The following is a 22,196-nucleotide window of genomic DNA, read 5'->3' on the forward strand; positions in this document are numbered from 1 at the left end:
AGTGGTTAGAGCGTTGGACTAGTAACCAGCAGGGAGCCTAGTGGTTAGAGCGTTGGACTAGTAACCAGCAGGGAGCCTAGTGGTTAGAGCGTTGAACTAGTAACCAGCAGGGAGCCTAGTGGTTAGAGCGTTGGACTAGTAACCAGCAGGGAGCCTAGTGGTTAGAGCGTTGGACTAGTAACCAGCAGGGAGCCTAGTGGTTAGAGCGTTGGACTAGTAACCAGCAGGGAGCCTAGTGGTTAGAGCGTTGGACTAGTAACCAGCAGGGAGCCTAGTGGTTAGAGCGTTGGACTAGTAACCAGCAGGGAGCCTAGTGGTTAGAGCGTTGGACTAGTAACCAGCAGGGAGCCTAGTGGTTAGAGCGTTGGACTAGTAACCAGCAGGGAGCCTAGTGGTTAGAGCGTTGGACTAGTAACCAGCAGGGAGCCTAGTGGTTAGAGCGTTGGACTAGTAACCAGCAGGGAGCCTAGTGGTTAGAGCGTTGGACTAGTAACCAGCAGGGAGCCTAGTGGTTAGAGCGTTGGACTAGTAACCAGCAGGGAGCCTAGTGGTTAGAGCGTTGGACTAGTAACCAGAGGGAGCCTAGTGGTTAGAGCGTTGGACTAGTAACCAGCAGGGAGCCTAGTGGTTAGAGCGTTGGACTAGTAACCAGCAGGGAGCCTAGTGGTTAGAGCGTTGGACTAGTAACCAGCAGGGAGCCTAGTGGTTAGAGCGTTGGACTAGTAACCAGCAGGGAGCCTAGTGGTTAGAGCGTTGGACTAGTAACCAGCAGGGAGCCTAGTGGTTAGAGCGTTGGACTAGTAACCAGCAGGGAGCCTAGTGGTTAGAGCGTTGGACTAGTAACCAGCAGGGAGCCTAGTGGTTAGAGCGTTGGACTAGTAACCAGCAGGGAGCCTAGTGGTTAGAGCGTTGGACTAGTAACCAGCAGGGAGCCTAGTGGTTAGAGCGTTGGACTAGTAACCAGCAGGGAGCCTAGTGGTTAGAGAGTTGGACTAGTAACCAGCAGGGAGCCTAGTGGTTAGAGCGTTGGACTAGTAACCAGCAGGGAGCCTAGTGGTTAGAGCGTTGGACTAGTAACCAGCAGGGAGCCTAGTGGTTAGAGCGTTGGACTAGTAAGTGAAAGGTTGCAAGATCGAATCCCCAAGCTGACAAGGTAAACATCTTTTGTTCTGCCCCTGAACAAGGCAGTTAACCCACTGTTCCTAGGCCATCATTGAAAATAAGAATGTGTTCCTAGTTAAATAAAGTAAAAATAAATCAGGGTGTGGGAGAACTCTTCCCCTGGGTTTACCCTAATGAAAAAGGAATGCAATGCCATTAGGAACAGTCCTTTTCCCCTACAAACATAATGAAGCCTCAGTATCTGTTTTCCTCCACTTCCACTCGTTTTGTCTCCATCTTAATACTTCTGAACTAAATCATAAATGAATGCATGAATGTCCACTTTACTGCATGTGCATCCGTTCCCTAGTCCCAGAATACCAGGTAGTGACATCAAAAATGAAGGATGCCCATAGGTGTCAAACCTAGTACACAACACCAATATTTGTGAGATTTCCTGTATGAGATACTGTACAGTAATTGTACTGTACTTGAATTGTTTTGTTTTGGCCTCTTCAATAGCTGCACTGAGAGACAGCATACCAGTAAGTGATATCAACATCACAGTGTTATGTGTTATGACAGCGTCATTTTGTCAGTCATCACACGCTGATATCTTCTTATGACATCTGTTATGCAGTTAATATGACATATAGCTTTTATGATCGAAATTTACAAAAAGCCTTTTCTCTGACTAAAGAAAACATTGTTTCCTCTCTCTGTCTAAAACGATCCAAACAGTTCCATGATATCATCCAACAAATGAATGTCTTCGACAGGCCCACGTGTATCACTTGCAGACAGAGTTATTGGGTGACTAAAGCATCTCTGCAATCTCCCGCGGGGAACACCAAGCCTTCAACACAAGATCTCAGGCAGACATCAAGAAGAATGCATAGACACTAATGCTATTTACTGTCATAATGTCTTCCAAGAATGAATCCTTATTCGTCGGAACGCTTGATTCAATCTCTGTTCTATTCTTGTCTTAAACGTCCCCCACTGAAAAATACTCCAGGATGAATTCTGAGTGAACGCCTATAGTATGGACAAGGATGGCAGAGTATATTGTAATATACACTTTATATACAAAAGTATGTGGACACCCCATCAAATTAGTGGCTATTTCAGCCACACCCATTGCTGACAGGTGTATAAAATCGAGCACTCAGCCATGTCATCTCCATAGTCAAACATTGGCAGTAGAATGGCCCTTATTGAAGAGCTCAAATACTTATTTTCCACCATTTGTCTGTCATAGTTGAACTGTACCTATGATGAAAATTACAGGCCTCTCTCATCTTTTTAAGTGGGAGAACTTGCATAATTGGTGGCTGACTAAATACTTTTTTGCCCCACTGTACAACATGGTGCAGAAGGTGCCTCTTCAACCTCAGTTTCCTGAATAAATTTGTCGTGTCACCTAAAACACTCACAAATTTTTACAGATGCACAATCGAGAGCATCCTGTCGGGCTGTTTCACCGCCTGGTATGGCAGCTGCACCACCCTCAACTGCAAGGCTCTCCAGAGGGTAGTGAGGTCTGCACAACGCATCACCGGGGGTGAACTACCTGCCCTCCAGGACACCTACAGATGTCACAGGAAGGCCAAAAAGATCATCAAGGACAACAAGCTGCCGACCCACTGCCTGTTCACCCCGCTATCATCCAGAAGGTGAGGTCAGTACAGGTTCATCAAAGCTGGGACCGAGAGACTGATAGAAGCTGTTTATCTCAAGGCCATCAGACTGTTAAACAGCCATCACTAACATAGAGAGGCTGCTGCTAACATACAGACTCAAATCTCTGGCCACTTTAATAAATGTACATAATAGTCACTTTAAATAAAACCACTTTAATAATGTTTACATATCCCACATTACTAATCTCATATGTATATACTGTTCTATACCATCTACTGCAAAATCCATATATTTATATGTACATATTCTTGTTCGCCCCTTTACATTTGTGTGATAAGGTAGTTGTTGTGAATTTGTTAGATTACTTGTTAGAGATTACTGATTTGTCGGAACTAGAAGCACAAGCATTTCGCTACCCTTGCATTAACATCTGCTGACCATGTGTATGTGACCAATAAAGTGGTATTTGATTTGATTTGACTAGGGACCCATATTGTAGTTGCGGTAGTATACTGGGGATGGCACTTATGTAATATCCTATTATTATATACAGCCAGCCAGCCATACTAGACTCCAACCACTATACTGTGGCTATATTTAGCATAGAGGGAAGAAGCTTTAGGTGGGGTAGTCATTATATGTGTTTGTTGAAATAGCATACTTCCTTCCATATGTACTATTTGTGAGACAACATGCTTTGCCATCCATTAGTGAGACTAGTTTATAGGATTACTATACAGATACCGTACAAATATCTGTCCAGGGAAAAAAGTTTAAAAGTCAATTTTCTGTTAACTCACATCCAAATAATGTTATTGACTCGTCCTATACTCACATTCGTGGACATAGAACATGATATCATGTTGGATCATTGGCCGAGCTGGCCAATCAGCAGTCTACCCACATGAATATTTTGAATGACCGGTATACACACACACCATTCTATTTGTTGGAGTACTCCTACACCATTCCAACAGAGAATAGATGCTTTTTAACATATTTAATTAAAAATAATTGAAAGGAAAACGATTGCACTCATGTTGTAATGAATTATAGGTCATATTTCCTAGAAATCTGGAAACACTGGACAGTTATTTGAAATATAGCTTATATCTTTAGTATATAGCTTATATAATGTGTCTACAGTACACAGCTTATATACAGTTTATAGCTTCATCATATAGCTCTATATTTGCTAAGTAATAATATTTGATTAGTAAGCCCACAGGCTAAAGCCTCATCTGTGTGGTGGATGATCTACAGAAGACAACAGTCAATTATACAGTGATGTTAAGATCAATAACAATTGTGTCAGGAAGTGGAATGACGTAGGTCTCATCTATGCCCTGGTTCATACTTTGTTCGAGTTACTATTCATCCCCACAGCGACTGACTGTTTTCCTTCATAGTAGGGATGATGTAAGCACGGCACAACAGACAGACAATCTGACTCACCTAGCTACTGCACGTTCATCATAACGCAATTCTATTAGCATTTACGTAGTGGTGCTTTCATGTCGTTCAGCCGCCATTGTTTGGATGGGTGATGCGTGTGCGTGGATGCTCCCTCCAAAAAAAGAAGCCGGCCGCTACTACCCTACTATATACACTAATTGCACAGTCATGGGTTAGCACTAAAATACACTGTATAGTAAATCCATAGTGAATTTGAAACCTGGAGTGGAATATGACAAGTACATGAAATGTGATAAACAACTGCTAGGGAATGATATGTTCTCTATGTCAATGTGATGAGCATTCCCCCAACCCCTCAGACTGTCACCACATGGGAGAAAATGTCAATAACTAGACTGGAGCCAGGCCCACTGGCAAACAACACAAATACCCTTGGTCTCGGTTGACTAAAGACTGAGAGAGAGCCTGGAGGTGTTTCTGAAAACTTAAACAGTATTGGCAGATTTGGCCTCTATTTTTCGCTCATTGTTTCAGGCATCTGATATTCAATACACCGAGAGCTTAGTGTCCAATGAGACAACCTCCCAAATAATGGCTATGTGAAAGGTGTGGGGGCGATAGATAGCTGACTATGTATAATCCGGAGCTGTTAAATTAATTGGTGGGTATTAGCTTTGGTCCAAATAGCAGAGTAGACTGCTGGGAGGCGCAGTGTTTTTTGTCCGACATGTTCGCTCTTTTGTGAGGCTGGTACATAGCTGAAATAATGTCACTGCTTTTCAGCAATAGCTGTTATTGTACTCATATGTTGTGTGCTTCTTTGGTGAACACATGGCGTCAAACTATAATATTGTATCCCTCCAGTCTTTTCCCTTTGTATTCCAGCTACAGCCATAGAAAACACAATGTATTTTAAGTATCTAAAATGTCAAGGACCCTTGCCTATCATTTTTCCTGTTGATTCTGAATGTAATTGGCCTTGGGCTGCTATCCAATAGCCCTCCACAGCTGCAGCACCACAGTGATGAGAGAATATTACTCCTGATTCATGTCTGTTGAACACGACACCCCCTCCCCGAGACCCCCGGCCCTTGCCCCTTTCACATCCCATCAGTTCAATCAAGAGGTGTTCCCACAGGTCGCCGCGGTTACCACCTGCCTGCTGAATGCTAATGGTGACAAGCGCCACGGCAACGGGAGAGAGAGAACGGAAGAGAGAAGGTGAGGGATAGGGAAAGCGTGAGAGAGAGAGCAGGTGAGAGAGAGAGCGGGAGAGGGAGAGCGAGAGAGGGAGAGAAGAGCAAGAGAGCTGGAGAGAGCGGGAGCTCAGGACATCATCCTCACGAGGGAATAGTGGGGGAGCAGAAAGAGGAGGAGAGGAGGGATAAGGGTGACGTAAGCAGTGAGTATGGGAACTGATTATCATTGCGGACAAGCGAAGATCGTTCTGTGCTTTTTATCACTCTCTCCCTCTCACACACACACTCCCCCTTTTCTATTGGAGATTCTATCCTCTAGCACTGACTGCTTCTAAACAAACACACACACAAACACAGCCACACACGCATACTCTTACACACACAGCAGACGGTGGGGTCTCACACACACACACACACACACACACACACACACACACACACACACACACACACACACACACACACACACACACACACACACACACACACACACACACACACACACACACACACACACACACACACACACACACTTACACACACAGCAGACGGGGGGGGGGGTGTCTAACACACACTCACAAACACACACACTCACATACACACCATCTGATGACAAACCCTCTACGCTCTTCTCCAGTACATTCAGCGAGGATGTGAGTGAGTGTGTGTATTTTGTATGTGAGAGTGTGAGAAAGAGCAAGATGCGTGTGTGTGAGAGTGTGTAATCGTCATCTGTAAGCATCTGTCTGGAAGACTACTCCCTGCTCCGGGCAGTTTGCCTTGGCTCTCCAGCAGGTGAGTATCATGTTGATACGACAGTCTATTGTTTGTTCGTTCATTGACCGTATGCGAGCGTGTATTTAGTGGGTGTGTAATGTAGTGAGTGTATTTGTTGATGTGCAGTGTCAGCTACTCTAGTCGTATCGCTGGTGTCTCTTGCAGTAGAATCCTCTACCGGGTGTCATATTGCCGATGAATGAATTGATAGATGCAGCAACAGTGTTTGATAACCTGCGGTGGCACCACTGGAAATTAATCAAGCCTATCGGTATCACAGTGCTGCTACTACAAATACAGTTCACTGCTCGTGGATTTAGCCTCACAGCATTGAGACATTTGCTAAAGGGTTGAAGTACTGCTGTGATGCTGCTGTTGTAGTTCTATGGACATTATGATGAGGATTATGTGCGTTATACTGTATGTATACCAGTGGAGGCTGGTGGGAGGAGCTATAGGAGGACAGGCTCATGGTAATGTAATGTAATGGAAAGGAAGAGGGAAAGGGGGTACTGAATGCCTTCAACTGAAATGTGTCTTGGGGGGGGGGGGTGGGGGGGGGCTCCCTTAATCGACGTCCACATCTCAGACTAGAGGGAATGGAGTCAAACGTGGCTGGAGTCAAATGTGGATTCCATGTGTTTTATGTGTTTGATACCATTCCATTTATTCCATTCCAGCCATTACATTGAGGCCGTTCTCTTATAACTCCTCTCACCGACCTCCACTGATGTAAAAGGATTATAAACAATAGAGAATCATTTTGATCATTTTGCTTTCCTGTGTATCTAACACTCGTAGGGAAGGGATTGTAAATGTGAATTACAAGACAAATGTAACAACTAGTATTTATGATAGGGATAAGTATGTACAAGTCCTAGAGAGGGATTGCAGAGTAGCGATATGTATTTGTCACACAAGCAATTGATCAAAGTTTATGGGAGGTAGTGCCTGTAGCAAGCGATTCGATTGACTTCTGTGATTTTTTGCAGTCTAAATAGCATAATAATGCATACATGGCACTACATTACGGTCTATTTAGCCACAGATACTGAATGTATTTCAGATGTACAGTATATTATCCTTAAGTCTTCTGTCAGTATTGTACAATTGCATCTATAATATATAGCACTATATATAGTGCATTCGGAAAGTATTCTGGCCCCTTTTTCCACATTTTGTTACGTTATAGCCTTATTCTACAATTGATTAAACTGTTATTTTCCCTCATCAAGCTACACACAATATCCCATAATGACAAAGCAAAAATATTTTTTTGAAATGTAAATTAAATATCACATTTACATAAGTATTCAGACCCTTTACTCAGTACTTTGTTGAAGCACCTTTGGCAGCGATTACAGCCTCAAGTCTTATTGGGTATGACACTACAAGCTTGGTACACCTGTATTTGGGGAGTTCCTCCCATTCTTCTCTGCAGATCCTCTCAAGCACTGCCAGGTTGGATGCTGCACAGCTATTTACAGGTCTCTCCAGAGATGTTCGATCGGGTTCAAGTCCGGGCTCTGGCTGGGCCACTCAATGACATTCAGAGTAATCTCGAAGCCAATCATACGTTGTCTTGGCTGTGTACTTTGGGTCGTCGTCCTGTTGGAAGGTGAACCCTTGTCCCAGTCTGAGATCCTGAACGCTCATGAGCAGGTTTTCATCAAGGATCTCGCTTCACTTTCTCCGTCCATCTTTCCCTTGATGCTGACTAGTCTCCCAGTCCCTGCCGCTGAAAAACAACCCCACAGCATGATGCTGTCACCACCATGCTTCACCATAGGGATGGTTCCAGGGTTCCTCCAGACGTGACGCTTGGCATTCAGGCCAAAGAGTTCCATCTTGGTTTCATCAGACCCTAGAATCTTGTTTCTCATGTTATGAGAGTCCTTTAGGTGCTTTTTGGCAAACTTCAAACGGGCTGTCGTGCCTTTTACACAGGAATGGCTTCCATCTGGCCACTCTATCATAAAGGCCTGATTGATGGAATGCTGCAGAGATGGTTGACCTTCTGGAAGGTTCTTCCATCTCCACAGAGGAGCTCTGTCAGAATAGCCATCGGGTTCTTGGTCACCTCCCTGACCAAGGCCCTTCTCCCCAGATTGCTCAGTTTGGCTGGGTGGCCAGCTCTAGGAAGAGTCTTGGTGGTTCCAAACTTCTTCCATTTAGGAATGATGGAGTCCACTGTGTTGTTTTGGTTTGCTATCCTGTCTCGGAGCTCTACTGAAAATTCCTTCAACCTCATTGCTTGGTTTTTTGCTCTGACATGCACTGTCAACTGTGGGACCTTATATAGACAGGTGTGTGCCTTTCCAAATCATGTCCAGTCAATTTAAGATACCACAGGTGGACTCCAATCAAGTTGTGGAAACATCTCAAGGATGAGCTTTGGAAACAGGGTTTAGCTAAGCTCAATTTTGAGTGTCTTAGCAAAGGGTCTGAATCCTTATCCTTAAAAATATATAATCCCTTATTTATTATAAAAACATATTTTTGCTTTGTCACTCTGGGGTATTGCGTGTAGATTGATTAGAACAAAAATATATTTGAATCATTTTAGAATAAGGCTGTAACGTAACAAAATGTGGAAAAAGGGAAGGGTTGGAAATACTTTCCAAACGCACCGTACGTGTCCATGCATATTCAAGTGTCTCAAGGGTTCCTTAAGTTTAGAACTGTGCAATTACTATGGGTATGTTCAGGACATCCACATACAAACTATGCCTGTACACAGATACACATATATGCACATACACACACATACACGCACACAAATTCCCGCATACTAGTACACACACACACACACACGGATGACTTCATGCCAGCTCGTTCATTATGAAAAGGTTGTGAACTGAGGTGGTAAAGTACTGTTACATGCATTTGTTGCTGTGAGGTTTTATAATTGGGTCAAAAAGGAAGGAAGCTGGCTCTGAGACTAACACAGGTGCATTAAGAGAGCAGGGGGGGAGTGGAACATTTAGATTCAGTAGCCCACAGAGCATAATACCCCAGGCTATATAATGTAGCAACCGACTAACCCCAAAACACTCATTCTCACACACACACACACACACACACACACACACACACACACACACACACACACACACACACACACACACACACACACACACACACACACACACACACACACACACACACACACACACACACACACACACACACACACACACACACACACACACACACACTCTTTATTTCTCTTTACATGAATGTGTAATGCTTTTTAAACCCTTCTCAGTAGTTAAAGTAGTTACAATGTAGAACAGATTAAGATTACAGTAAGCATATCTTGTGTTGTGCTAACCCATTGTGTGTGTGTGTGTGGGGGGGGGGGCTACTGCAAGGGTAAAGTGGCATGACATCCCCTCTTTTCTGACACTGTCCAATCTTCTGTCACCATGGCATTGTCCATAATCAGTGATGCCAGCTGGCCCATCATTCTGTTGTCTTCAAACAGCGTCAGCAGTCCTGGACAATCATGACTTAAACTCCTACATGTCCCTTATACTGTCTGTCATAAATGCTTCTTTACGCATAAACTAAATGTTGTCCTAGGTACAGTTGTAGGGTCTTAATTTGAGCCAGTTTGCTAAAGCAGGCATCAGGAAATGTGAATTGTTATGTGGATTATAATTGATGGACATTTTTGTAGGGGTTGGTACATTTTTGTATGGGAAAATGAAGCCTGAAATGTCAGCCTTTTTAAACCTCAAATACACTACATGTTTTAAATGTCCTGCATTGCATGACAGTTCTCCTGCAACAGGGTGATCAAATTAAGATCCTACCTCTGTAAGTAGGACAGGCGTCAAATAATGCATTGAGTTGATGAGTTCATGTTGGACATTGACATGCCATTTAGCAAATTACAAGCTAGCTATAGCACATAGTGCTGGATAGGACACGATAGCATTAGCTTGGTTGTCAGTCATACTAAGAGTCATGTACTTGTCTGATGTAATACTTATGATAGCATGAAAAATGCGTTCATTAGGGGGTTCAATGCGTATTATGAATCAACAAAAAGTCCTCAGTCTGTAATTGACTGACAGACGGATATACTTTTTGGTTACAGATGGACATTTTAGTTTCATAGTTTCTGCGACACTACGTTATACTATACTATAGCAATGTATTGATGTGAGGATCAATATAAAGTCATTCTATGACCGGAGATGATGGAATGAATGTCAGAACCCAAACCAAATCTCTTTCTGTTAACAGTCCGCCACTATGATGAAAGAGGCCTAACAACATGTTGTTCTACGTTCTGTTCCAGAGAGTGGACTGTGGGATGTGAGGGAGAAGAGGGCTCATCACAATGACCAACCAGGACAAGTGGGTCACTCTGACCCCAGCTGAATTCTCCCTTCTGCAGGAGTACGCTCAATGTAAGTCTGTGTCTCTGACTGTGTGTGTGTGTGCGCGCGCGTGTACACCGTCGCTTAGGCTCTCACAATCAAGTTTAAACTTCATTGAAAATTGAATCTAGTCAGGTATAAAATGTGACACTGGATTAGTAAACTACTGTAGAGCCCATCCCAGCAGTATGTCCTAATCCACCTCACACAGAGAGAGATTTTCCTACTGCTTGACTACGGCGGGATAACAGAGCCCAGTTACTGTAATGGTGACTGCATAAGAGCAGAGAATATCTCCATGCACTGTCACTGCGTTATGAAACCCAGCCTAATCCAACTAGATTTGGTGTAAAGCTCAAACAGTACAAAACCCCCTCTTTCTCTGATGACTTGGAATCATCCATATGTCTGTAATCTGTTATTTGGCACCCCTTCTGATTTTGCAGCATACCAGGTCAAGCATTAAATCTGTCTGGTGCTCTGGTGCTGTTTATGTTAAACCATTATTAATCATAACACAAAAGCATCCCCTGCGGGCCAACGAGAGTTATGAACGTCTTGAAGTTATACTGCAAGTATTCAGGTTTTTGGAAATGAAAGATTTGACTGTGCAAGTTTTGAGATGGATGGTTTTGTTGCCTTTTCAATGGGAATAGTGAGATATACTGAAGCATTTCTTGCGTTGCTGGTTTCCAGGGTAACAATTAAATGGAGTAACATTATTATTTGCAATATTTATTTTATTTTGGTTTTAAAATAGTTTTCGTAAAAGGAAGGAATCTCAAGACTTCCCACATGACCACAACAATAAGAACTTCATCCCAGTATAGTAGAGGAGAATAAAACAGAGCTCATTTGAGCAGCAATAAAGACCCTAAATCTATATAGTGTCTTGACTGGAGGTTCTTTTATTACATATTCACAGACCTCAGTCCAAATCTAAATAAGGAATGTTTTTTTTTGCTTGGGATCTCTTCTGCAGGCCAAGGGTTTCACTTGGCCATGACAAGTTCATTGCTCTACGCGTTTTGACAACATTGTTCCGCCGACTGTAAGCATTTCTCCAGCCTCTCTTTACCGTCTCTGACTGGGATCATTTTTCTTCTTCTGCAGGGTTTACCAGGGGCGCAGCTTTGGTTCTAGAAGTGTGTGTGGGGGGGATTGAGGGATTGGAAATGATGCAGACAATTTACATCTGCAATATTAAAGCTCATCTACCCTCTAAAACAAATCCAGCTCCGCTATAATGTCTGAAAGTCTGAGAAGAGACGGGGTTTGGGACCAGGGTAAATGAGAAGGAAAGAAAGAGTGAGGGACAGTGTGCGATAGAGAGATTTGGATAACCGTGTTTCAATGGGCTCACAGCTAGTCATTGTGCTCCGTGTGCAGCGACAGGTTATACAATATCCCATTCTCCGAGCTGCAACAATGGACCTTCCTCTGTTTCCACCTCTCCCTCCCTCCTTTTTCAGTCCCTCCAGCTTACTTTAGCCCCTCTCCCCCACACCCTATTCTCATTAAAAGGTGAAGTGAACGATATTGCACACTTTGCTCACTTCAGATCCCGCATGAGCACCAATACTCTACAGTCTACTAGTTATGACTTCATAATCAGAGACCATTATTAGAATGGATTTTTTTTTTTTGCACAGTGACGTTGCGGTTTGTATTTTCCCAGGTGCTGTGTAGAAGAACACTGATGTGACATGCATTTTGGCCTAAAAGTCATTTCCTTTTAACGTGTTAGCATTAGGACGACAACGTGACAGTTGTTTGACCATGTAGAGGAATGATAAAAAAACAGTGCACGAGTTAATAGTTAATACTTTATAACTTATTTTTGGTGGGTTTTATTACACAGGCAACCAGTCACACGTTTCATGGTCTCACATGGTCATCCTTCCAAATCTACTCTTGTTGCTCCAGAAGCTACAAATATCATAATGGAACAGCTAGAATAACATAATAAAACAATGTCTACACCAGGGGCCCAAATGGACCAGTCCTGCCAGGACACTCCTAGGGCTAGTTTGAAAATACAGGAAAAGACCTTGACAGGAGCCAGACCAAACGGACCAGGCAGAGGAGTCTAACCTCCTACTGGTTCCAGAGTCTGGTGATTCCTCCTGTAATTTCGATGCGGTCTGGTGGGTGTCCGATCGAATTCCTCCTGAGCCGTAGACTGGATCTTTTGCACTCTAACTCCAAGTTTAGAGATAATTGGATGAGATCCCGCAGTGGGATCTCCCTTCACGGACACGATATCAATTGCTATTTAACGGGAAGCCTTTATGGTTATAACATCTGTTGAGTGTTTTTCTTTTAGACTCAACCAAGAAGCTGAAAGATGTGCTGCAGGAGTTCCATGGAGACGGAGTGTTGGCGAAATATAACCCAGAGGAGGTAGTCTTTCCTCCCATAAGACACTGTTCTGGTAGTGATGTGGCAACATTAGCATTGCATGAACTATTTGTAGAACTATTTTGAGACTTCTTCATAATGTAAAAAACTACCATCACTTCAGACTTGCTACCTAGTCTTGGTCATTTTGGATGTTAACAACATTCAACACTGGTGTCTGTCTATAGTCACCTCAGACCAATATATCTTGGTTTAGTTTTGGAATTTGAATGCAAGAGGCACTACTTACTTTGGTTATAGTGGAAATGGCGAAAATGTCACACCATGGTTGTTTGTGTGCTTTTCAGGATATGAGTAACTTACTTTTCTAAAAGTTTGATTTATTGAGATTCCCAATGTCTTTATTCAATGCTGCCTAGAAGAAAGACATACTCAATCAGGTAATGCATTCCTTGTTCTCCCAGACATGATATGGTAATCAAAGCTTCCTTCATGGGAATTAAACCAACCAGGATCATGTTCTGTGTCTTGTTTCAGGAGATTGACTTTGAAGGCTTCAAGGTCTTCATGCATACGTTTCTGGAGAGCGAGCTGGCAGAGGAGTTCTGTCAACACCTCTTCTTATCATTCAGTAACAAGGGACCAAAACCCAGCCCCTCTTCAATAGACAAGCCCAGAGTTACTGGTAAGACCCTGCACTTCAGCTATAACCTTCAGATGATGTCCCTAAGGGGCAAAGTAGCTTTTATGTTGTCTGCGTGTGCTGTTACTGAATTTTTAAAGCTACTTTGCCCTTAGGACCACCATACCTTCACTTCAGACAAAAGCAAAGGAACAGATCAAGAACGCATGGAAACTATGACCTCTATGACCTCAGCAGCAGACAAATAAAAGCCTAAAGTTGTTTAGGTCTGCTTTAGTTTTTACTCCTACCACAGAGCATGTTCACTGGGTGATAGGTACTGTTGTAATTGGTTCAGTATGGTTAACTCTGTCGTCAGACCCCCCAAGATTGCCTTGTTGTTGTGGACTGTAGCTTACAGGCAAGTCATTGAGTGCAGTGTATGTAGCCACAGCTTGTACTTTTTCACAAAATGTCCAAACTGTACGTGTCCTGAGGTACTACCGACAATCATCATAAACTAAAACTGTGCTATCAAGTCAACATTTACTACCGTAATATTGGCAAAGACCACACCTATATAACATCTGCAATCAATTTCACAACATGAATTTAGATTTATTGGTAGACAGTTGGAAAGACAGTTTGAGGTTGACATTAGAGGCATAAAGCTCAGCAATGATCCTAACCGGTCTACATTTTGACCTTCTTCTCTGGCCTTCTTCTCTCTGCAGGCCTCAAGCTGATCAAAGGGAACTCGACCCCTCTGAAGGTGCCCCCTCTACCCAGGACTCTGCCCAGACCTCTAGGCATGGTTCAACTGAAGGACATCGTCTGCTACCTCTCCCTGCTGGAGGGTGGCCGACCCGAGGACAAACTGGAGTGTGAGGACTAATGATTGTATTTCCTCTAAAAGGGGAATACAGTGGGGCAAAAAAGTATTTAGTCAGCCACGAATTGTGCAAGTTCTCCCACTTAAAAAGATGAGAGGCCTGTAATTTTCATCATAGGTACACTTCATCTATGACTGACAAAATGAGAACAAAAATCCAGAAAATCACATTGTAGGATTTTTAATGAATTTATTTGCAAATGATGTATTTGGTCAATAACAAAAGTTTATCTCAATACTTTGTTATATACCCTTTGATGGCAATGACAGAGGTCAAACGTTTTCTGTAAGTCTTCACAAGGTCTTCTCACACTGTTGCTGGTATTTTGGCCCATTCCTCCATGCAGATCTCCTCTAGAGCAGTGATGTTTTGGGGCTGTTGCTGGACAACACTGACTTTCAACTCCCTCCAAAGACTTTCTATGGGGTTGAGATCTGGAGACTGGCTAGGACACTCCAGGACCTTGAAATGCTTCTTACGAAGCCACTCCTTATTTGCCCGGGCGGTGTGTTTGGGATCATTGTCATGCTGAAAGACCCAGCCACGTTTCATCTTCAATGCCTTTGCTAATGGAAGGAGGTTTTCACTCAAAATCTCACGATACATAGCCCCATTCATTCTTTCCTTTACACGGATCAGTCGCCCTGGTCCCTTTGCAGAAAAACAGCCCCAAAGCATGATGTTTCCACCCCCATGCTTCACAGTAGGTATGGTGTTCTTTGGATGCAGCTCAGCATTCTTTGTCCTCCAAACACGACGAGTTGAGTTTTACCAAAAAGTTATATTTTGGTTTCATCTGACCATATGACATTCTCCCAATCTTCTTCTGGATCATCCAGATGCTCTCAGCAAACTTCAGACGGGCCTGGACATGTTCTAGCTTAAGCAGGGGGACACGTCTGGCACTGCAGGATTTGAGTCTCTGGTGGCGTAGTATGTTACTGATGGTAGGCTTTGTTACTTTGGTCCCAGCTCTCTGCAGGTCATTCACTAGGTCCCCCCATGTGGTTCTGGGATTTTTGCTCACCGTTCTTGTGATCATTTTGACCCCATGGGGTGAGATCTTGCGTGGAGCCTCAGATCGAGGGAGATTATCAGTAGTCTTGTATGTCTTCCATTTCCTAATAATTGTTCCCACAGTTGATTTCTTCAAACCAAGCTGCTTACCTATTGCAGATTCAGTCTTCCCAGCCTGGTGCAGGTCTACAATTTTGTTTCTGGTGTCCTTTGACAGCTCTTTGGTCTTGGCCATAGTGGAGTTTGGAGTGTGACTGTTTGAGGTTGTGGACAGGTGTCTTTTATACTGATCACAAGTTCAAACCGGTGCCATTAATACAGGTAACGAGTGGAGGACCGAGGAGCCTCTTAAAGAAGTTACAGGTCTGTGAGAGCCAGAAATATTTCTTGTTTGTATGTGACCAAATGATTATTTTCCACCATAATTTGCAAATAAATTCATTAAAAATCATATAATGTGATTTTCTGGATTTTTTTTCTTATTTTCTTCTCATTTTGTCTGTCATAGTTGAAGTGTACCTATGATGAAGATTACAGGCCTTTAAGTGGGAGAACTTGCACAATTGGTGGCTGACTAAATACTTTTTTGCCCCACTGTATACTGGAGCTCCTTTGGCTATAATGCAGAATTAGGATTTCCAGAACAAGAATGTTATTTTGTGGTTTACCCGTGAGAATAATGACATTTGTGTGCCGTAAATACAGACACTCATAGACAAACGAGATAGAGCTTCATCCCAATAAGCAGCTAGATATTTCCCATTACCTCAGCAGGAGTAGCAGTCTAGCCTTTTCACTGTAGTCTACTTGAATCATTATGTTTACTGAAAGCCCTTATTAGTGTTGCCATGGGGATCTCTTTATTCTACTTAAACTTTAGATGTGTACTTATTTATTTATGAGATTATATTAGATAATTGAACATCAGACTTTTTATGTGTTCTTATAATTCTCATCCAACTGCTGAATAATTGAAGAACAGAGCCGTTCATTAAGCATTAAGTGTGTTAATAATTTAGCTGGTCTGGTCCAGGAAGCACATCATTGGTTTAGCCTTGGATGCTACAGTATCTCTCCTTGTAGAGAGAATCCCACTCTGCCCACTCTGCCCACCCTACCCCTCCTTCCGTCCAGCCTCAATGATGTCTTGTGGAGCTAAATAGGGCCCTCTGCTGGTTCTTCTAAGAATGACAGGTTTCAATTTACACGTACAGTACATTCATTTAAGCTGCTATATCTGTAGTTCTACATACCTTGTGCAAAGTCAGGGAATGCATGGCAAAAAGAGAAACATCTGAAAAGTGAGTATTGATCATCATCAGTAGCAAGCTGAATTCCCTTGGTTCTGTATGGTTGAGGAAATATACCCTACGTCACCACAGTGGATTCAGTTATTGTTACTGCAACTAGTACTAGTTCAGCTTTGAAGAGGTGAGGTGATGACAATGATAAATAACAGTCTTTATACTCTAGGTTCATAGGGTTAGACAACTTAGCTCTCTGCCTTTTCTGAGTGACTCGACTGTATGCTATTCCTCTCATCTCTCCACCACAAACACCTTCCCAGCTCCAGCAGAGTTCTCATTCCTCCAGGCATCTACCTCACTTCCCCTTCCTCCAGCCCCAGTGGACCGACGTGACCGCACCACAGCAGGAAGCTGTCAATTAGCTCCTAATTAGCGTCTGACAAACAGCAGCTTGACGTCAACCCCATATGAAATGAACAACCCCCCTCTTCGAGTCCTTAGTGAACTCACCAGCTCACCCTCTTCAATCCAGCTGGGTTTGTCACTAGCCGCACCACTACTGAGATTGAGGGAGTGGGTAGCGTCAGGCTGAGACTGGGCTAAAAACACTTTTTCCACGTATTGGGAATATCCATTAGGATGTAAATTACTTGGGGCAGAGGAGAGTGTTGTCACGATTATATTACTATAGAACTGGTGTGTGTGTGTCTGTCAGTCACTCTTGTATTAGATAGCCAATCACTGTTCTGGTGAGGGAGCTGTCTGTTTCCATGGTGATAGTGTTGAGTTGTGGCTGGGGGCTAGTGCAAGAACCAATCAGACTTCAACACTGAGATGCTAAGAACACTTTTATGAGGGGAAACATTGCTTTGAATTGATGGGAGTTCAATAGCTGATTGTACCCTTAAAAACTAAAGGAAGTTTTTGTGCTTCAACATAGTAAAGTGCATCCATGAAACTAAATTGGTAGTAAACATGTGTCTCAATGACATGTATTGCATCTCAAGCAACAATTGAAACTCATAAATGTTTGATCTCTTTCTCTACAGTTATGTTTCGTCTCTATGATACAGATGGGAATGGGTCTCTGGATAGTTCGGTAATCATTTTTTCTTCTTCATACATATTCAAAAAATATGCCAAACATTATTTGAACACAGCCTTACATGAAACATCATCTTTATTATTTTCTAATGCCTATACCAGTGCCATGTTTGGTTCTGTCCTATACACGCCATGTTGTTTACTGTACTGAAAAATGATTTGGTGCTGCAACCTGAGCTCAAGGGTAGACTTAACATAGTAAATGTAAATCCAAGTGACTCTCCAATTCGTTTCGTATGGCATGTATTCATTTGTGGTTGTATGTCATCCATTTCATATGATATGTTACAAATTTGCAATATGTATGATATGTTATGAATTCCAATTTGATGTGGCTAATGTTAGCTAGGTGGCTAACACTAACGTTAGCTAGGTGGCTACCATTAGCTAGGCTAGTGGGTATAGGTTAAGGTTAGGGTTAAGAGTTAGGTTATTAAGGTTAGTGCCAGGGGAAGGGTTAGCTAAAATGCTTGTAGTTGCAAAGTAGCTAAAAAGTAGTAAGTAGTTGTAAAGTTGCAGATTAGCTAAAATGCAAAAATTGTCGGTGATGAGATAAGAACACGCAGCCTTTTGGGTTGCTAGACGTTCGCGTTATAAGTCTACCCATTCACCCCGACCAACCACCCTGCTTTCGTTTTTGCCTTAAGTAACCTTCTGTATTATGTAACTATACCTAACAATAACATATCATACTAATTTGAGTGTCTCAGATTTACATTTACTATGTTACGTCTAGTCTATGAGACCATGCTGGGTAAAATTGTACATAATAGCTACCTAATGTTCTATAAATACAATTAGTCTTTAGAGGACCTTCTGGAAATCTGAATCTTAGTCATTCTAACCATGACACTGACATATGGAAATGTAGAATAGTTTGTACAATATAATCTAAAGTAACATTACACAAGCCCGAGTGGTGTAGCGGTCTAAGGCAGTGCATCTCAGTGCAAGAGGCGTCACAACAGTCCCTGGTTTGAATCCAGGTTGTATCACATCCGGCCGTGATTGGGATTCCAATAGGGCAGCACACAATTGGCCCAGCGTCGTCCGGGTAGGCCGCCATTGTAAATAAGAATTTGTTCTGAACTGACTTGCCTGGTTAAATAAAGGTTACATTTTTTTTTTTAAGAAGCTTTGGCTTGTTGCGGAGGAGCAGGCGAGTGAATGTCTCATGTTCATTGCTCTGGCCTGCATGTGATGACTCTCCACTAGACGATAATTGCCCTCCCGTAGGGCAACCACTGTAATTAAGTCATCAAGCCTGTATCAGTTTGCAAGCTGCTTTTGTTGTGCATTGTACAACTCTCCTTTGGAGAGGGAAGATTGAACCAACTGACTATTACATGCTGTTCATCAGTCTAAAACATTGATGTTTGTCATCAACTGAAGAATAGCTACTGTACCGTAGATGTGTTTTGACACACGATTGGTTTTCTACTTCTAGGAACTGGAGCACATCGTCTCTCAAATGATGCATGTTGCTGAGTACTTGGAATGGGACGTGACAGAATTGAAGCCGGTAAAATACATATTTTTCATAAACATTTAATATACTGCAGATCCATAGACCTAAAGATCTATGGCCCGCTAGTTTCGGTTATATCATTAACAGGAAAATACTGTAACTTTGTCAAGCTTGAATGATGGTGTCATATATTTAATCTGTGTTGACAGATCCTACTGTACTGTCTCTGATTGGTTGTGAGTAGATTCTGCAGGAGATGATGCAGGAGATTGACTATGACCATGACGGTACTGTGTCTCTAGAGGAGTGGATCCAGGGAGGCAGCACCACCATCCCCCTGCTGGTACTACTGGGACTAGAGACGGTGAGTAGTCACGAATGTGTTACCTAAACATCATCACTGTTGTTACTTTCAATGGCAGGTTTTCTAGACCAGAGCCATAGAGATGGTCTATGTATGGCTCTGAGGTGTCCAATTCTGGTCCTGGAAAGCCATAGTGTGTGCAGGATTTAGTTCAAGCCCAGTTAAAGACCAAATGCAGCCATTTTTATTTCAATATCAAATCATATCTGGGTAACAATGTAGTACCTTACATGAACAAAAAAACAAAAATAGCTTTTAAGCAAAAACTATTTCTCACGCTAGAACTTTGCTAGGACCTTCTGGTAGCAGTCTGTGGGGAAAACTAGCTGTTTTTGGCACACAGTAAAAAAGGGGTGTAAAAATGACAGTGTTGACTTATTTTAACTCCGTCCATGCAAAAACTGCTAATTAGGTCCTGTGTAGATTGTATTTTCAACCAGCAACTGGGTTGTTCCACAAAATTGGCACATTTTGCATGTTATATTAAATGAAGTGCACTTTAATATAGACCACATGAAGAATTCAATGAATCTTGTTTTTAATATGAAGAAAGGCTTGCTAAAGTGCCAAGATTTCAATAGTGATTCATGTACGCATGTCCCTCATGTTCAGTGAGGTGTGAATTGAACTCTTGTTTAAATTTGCTGGTACTACCCCTTTACAAATATGTATTTCAAAAGAAACGTTGAACATCTAATAGTCCGATCATAGTGCAAAAGCAGTTTAGCTGGTTCTACTCTTTTTGGCCATTTTCTGGTGTTTTTGGGTGGAAAACTGTGCGGGTCGAACATAACACATCTTCCCTGTTACCCATAGATAGACAGGCTAGAAATGTTTTAGATATGTAATTGTTTTGTAAAACATGCATACAATTGCTACTTCCCTGTTGCACACAACAATCAGGCAGTGTTAGTTTCATCAGCTGTTGTATAATATGATAGAAAACACAGACAAAACATAATTTTGACTGCGCTGGGCCTTTAAACCCACCATAGCCTGATTCACACTACCAAGCCAAACCGAGCCAAGGCGAGCTGTATTAGGCCAGCCTGGTTCCTCATCCAATATAGTTGCTGGAACCGTGCTGGAAAGGACAATGTGGGAAAACCATATTTGAGCCAGCACAGTATGGTTGGGGTGGGCCCTTTTGTGTGAATCAGGTAGAAGGTCTGGACATTCCCACAACACCTCCTAACTAGTCAATAGCTTCGTCAGATGGCACCACTGATGTCCCAGCTCTCCTTGTCCACTAGATGGAGTCATCTTTTCATTTTTTTTTGCTGCCTTTGTCTTCAATGATCTTGAACAAGTCGTCACTTATCACAGGCTAATGAGACAGTCTCTTACAGTGACATCAGACTGTCATTTTGCTGTGATTGACGTAATAGGTGACATGCTTAATGACGCAGGATTAAAGGGAAGAACCCAGGCAATCCTCCCCACTGAAGATGATGGCTTTGGAGAACATTAAAACAAATATCAAAATCGTTCACATGGGCCACATTCAGTTGCCAACCGTTGTCGAACGCTGGAGATGAAAGTGCCACGGAAAGAGCCGGTGTGATTCCTTATTGTGCGTGTCCGAGAGGCATGTTTGTTTTACATGGCCTATTTATATCTGCCATGTAACGAATCACCCAACCATCAACCAGTCAATAATTAACCAATCACTCAAACCAATCAGTCATCTTCCCTTTAGAATGTGAAAGACGATGGGCAGCACGTGTGGAGACTGAAGCACTTCAACCAGCCTGCCTACTGTAACCTGTGTCTGAACATGCTTATAGGCCTGGGCAAGCAAGGGCTGTGCTGCTCATGTGAGTATGGCAACGTCGACAGTTGTCTCATGTCTACTCTCATTTTTACCATTCCCAAAAGGTTTATTCCATAGCACTTTTTCATCATTAAGAAGGCATTTTTGTGACCTAAATTGCCCCTCGGAAATGTGTCCCCAACCTCAGTTTAGTGTTTGCTATTCTTAGTTGTTTTTGTGATTTTTTTTTTTTTTGAGCGGTCAAAATGTGTGTTCCACCTCTCCCAGTCTGCAAGTACACTGTCCATGAGCGCTGTGTGGCCCGTGCTCCTCCGTCGTGCATCAAAACCTACGTGAAGAGCAAGAAAAACACAGAGGTGCGTCCAATTGGAGTGTTTACTAATCGGCACGATCGGATCAGCGATGCTCCACGGAGCTTAGATCCAGGGCTCCTTCCTCACTAATGGAATTAAACAACTCATTCTGATACTAAGCATAGCTAATTACAATATTTAGTCTGGTTTAAATACATGCCCAATACACAGACAGTATTGTTACATTTTTGTTACTTTCTATCTTGATTTCTTTCTTTCTTACTATTGTGGATTTCTCACTTGTTTTCTGTCCTGCTTTTCTCCTCTGTTTCTCCCTGTCTCTCGCTCCACAGGTGATGCACCATTTCTGGGTGGAGGGAAACTGCCCGACCAAGTGTGACAAGTGTCACAAAACCATTAAGTGTTACCAGGGTTTGACTGGGCTTCACTGTGTGTGGTGCCAAGTCACGGTACGCCCCCCCCCCCCCCCCCCCCGAGGAGAATCAGCCACCTCCTCATTATTTT

At 42.7% G+C, this 22,196-nt stretch overlaps 1 protein-coding gene across 5 annotated transcripts in view; it reads left to right on the forward strand.

The window, feature by feature from the left end:
* The first annotated feature begins 5,436 nt into the window (after positions 1 to 5,436).
* The window catches only part of LOC123998125 (diacylglycerol kinase beta-like), a 61,660-nt gene continuing 44,900 nt past the window's right edge, over positions 5,437 to 22,196 (forward strand). The window contains exons 1-12 of one of the 5 annotated variants that reach the window (XM_046303065.1): positions 5,437 to 5,563; positions 10,447 to 10,558; positions 12,855 to 12,931; positions 13,309 to 13,329; positions 13,427 to 13,574; positions 14,246 to 14,395; positions 17,718 to 17,767; positions 19,220 to 19,294; positions 19,485 to 19,604; positions 21,304 to 21,421; positions 21,646 to 21,734; positions 22,025 to 22,141. In XM_046303065.1, coding sequence (XP_046159021.1) covers positions 10,489 to 10,558; positions 12,855 to 12,931; positions 13,309 to 13,329; positions 13,427 to 13,574; positions 14,246 to 14,395; positions 17,718 to 17,767; positions 19,220 to 19,294; positions 19,485 to 19,604; positions 21,304 to 21,421; positions 21,646 to 21,734; positions 22,025 to 22,141 — 1,035 coding nt within the window. In that variant the 5' untranslated portion in view covers positions 5,437 to 5,563; positions 10,447 to 10,488. Of the gene's footprint in view, positions 5,564 to 5,940; positions 6,156 to 10,446; positions 10,559 to 12,854; positions 12,932 to 13,236; positions 13,330 to 13,426; positions 13,575 to 14,245; positions 14,396 to 17,717; positions 17,768 to 19,219; positions 19,295 to 19,484; positions 19,605 to 21,303; positions 21,422 to 21,645; positions 21,735 to 22,024; positions 22,142 to 22,196 lie in introns of those variants that run through there. The other 4 variants (XM_046303064.1, XM_046303066.1, XM_046303067.1 and 1 more) reach the window with 4 other exon arrangements.

Source organism: Oncorhynchus gorbuscha, linkage group LG15, assembly GCF_021184085.1.
Source record: "Oncorhynchus gorbuscha isolate QuinsamMale2020 ecotype Even-year linkage group LG15, OgorEven_v1.0, whole genome shotgun sequence".
NCBI lineage: Eukaryota > Metazoa > Chordata > Actinopteri > Salmoniformes > Salmonidae > Oncorhynchus > Oncorhynchus gorbuscha.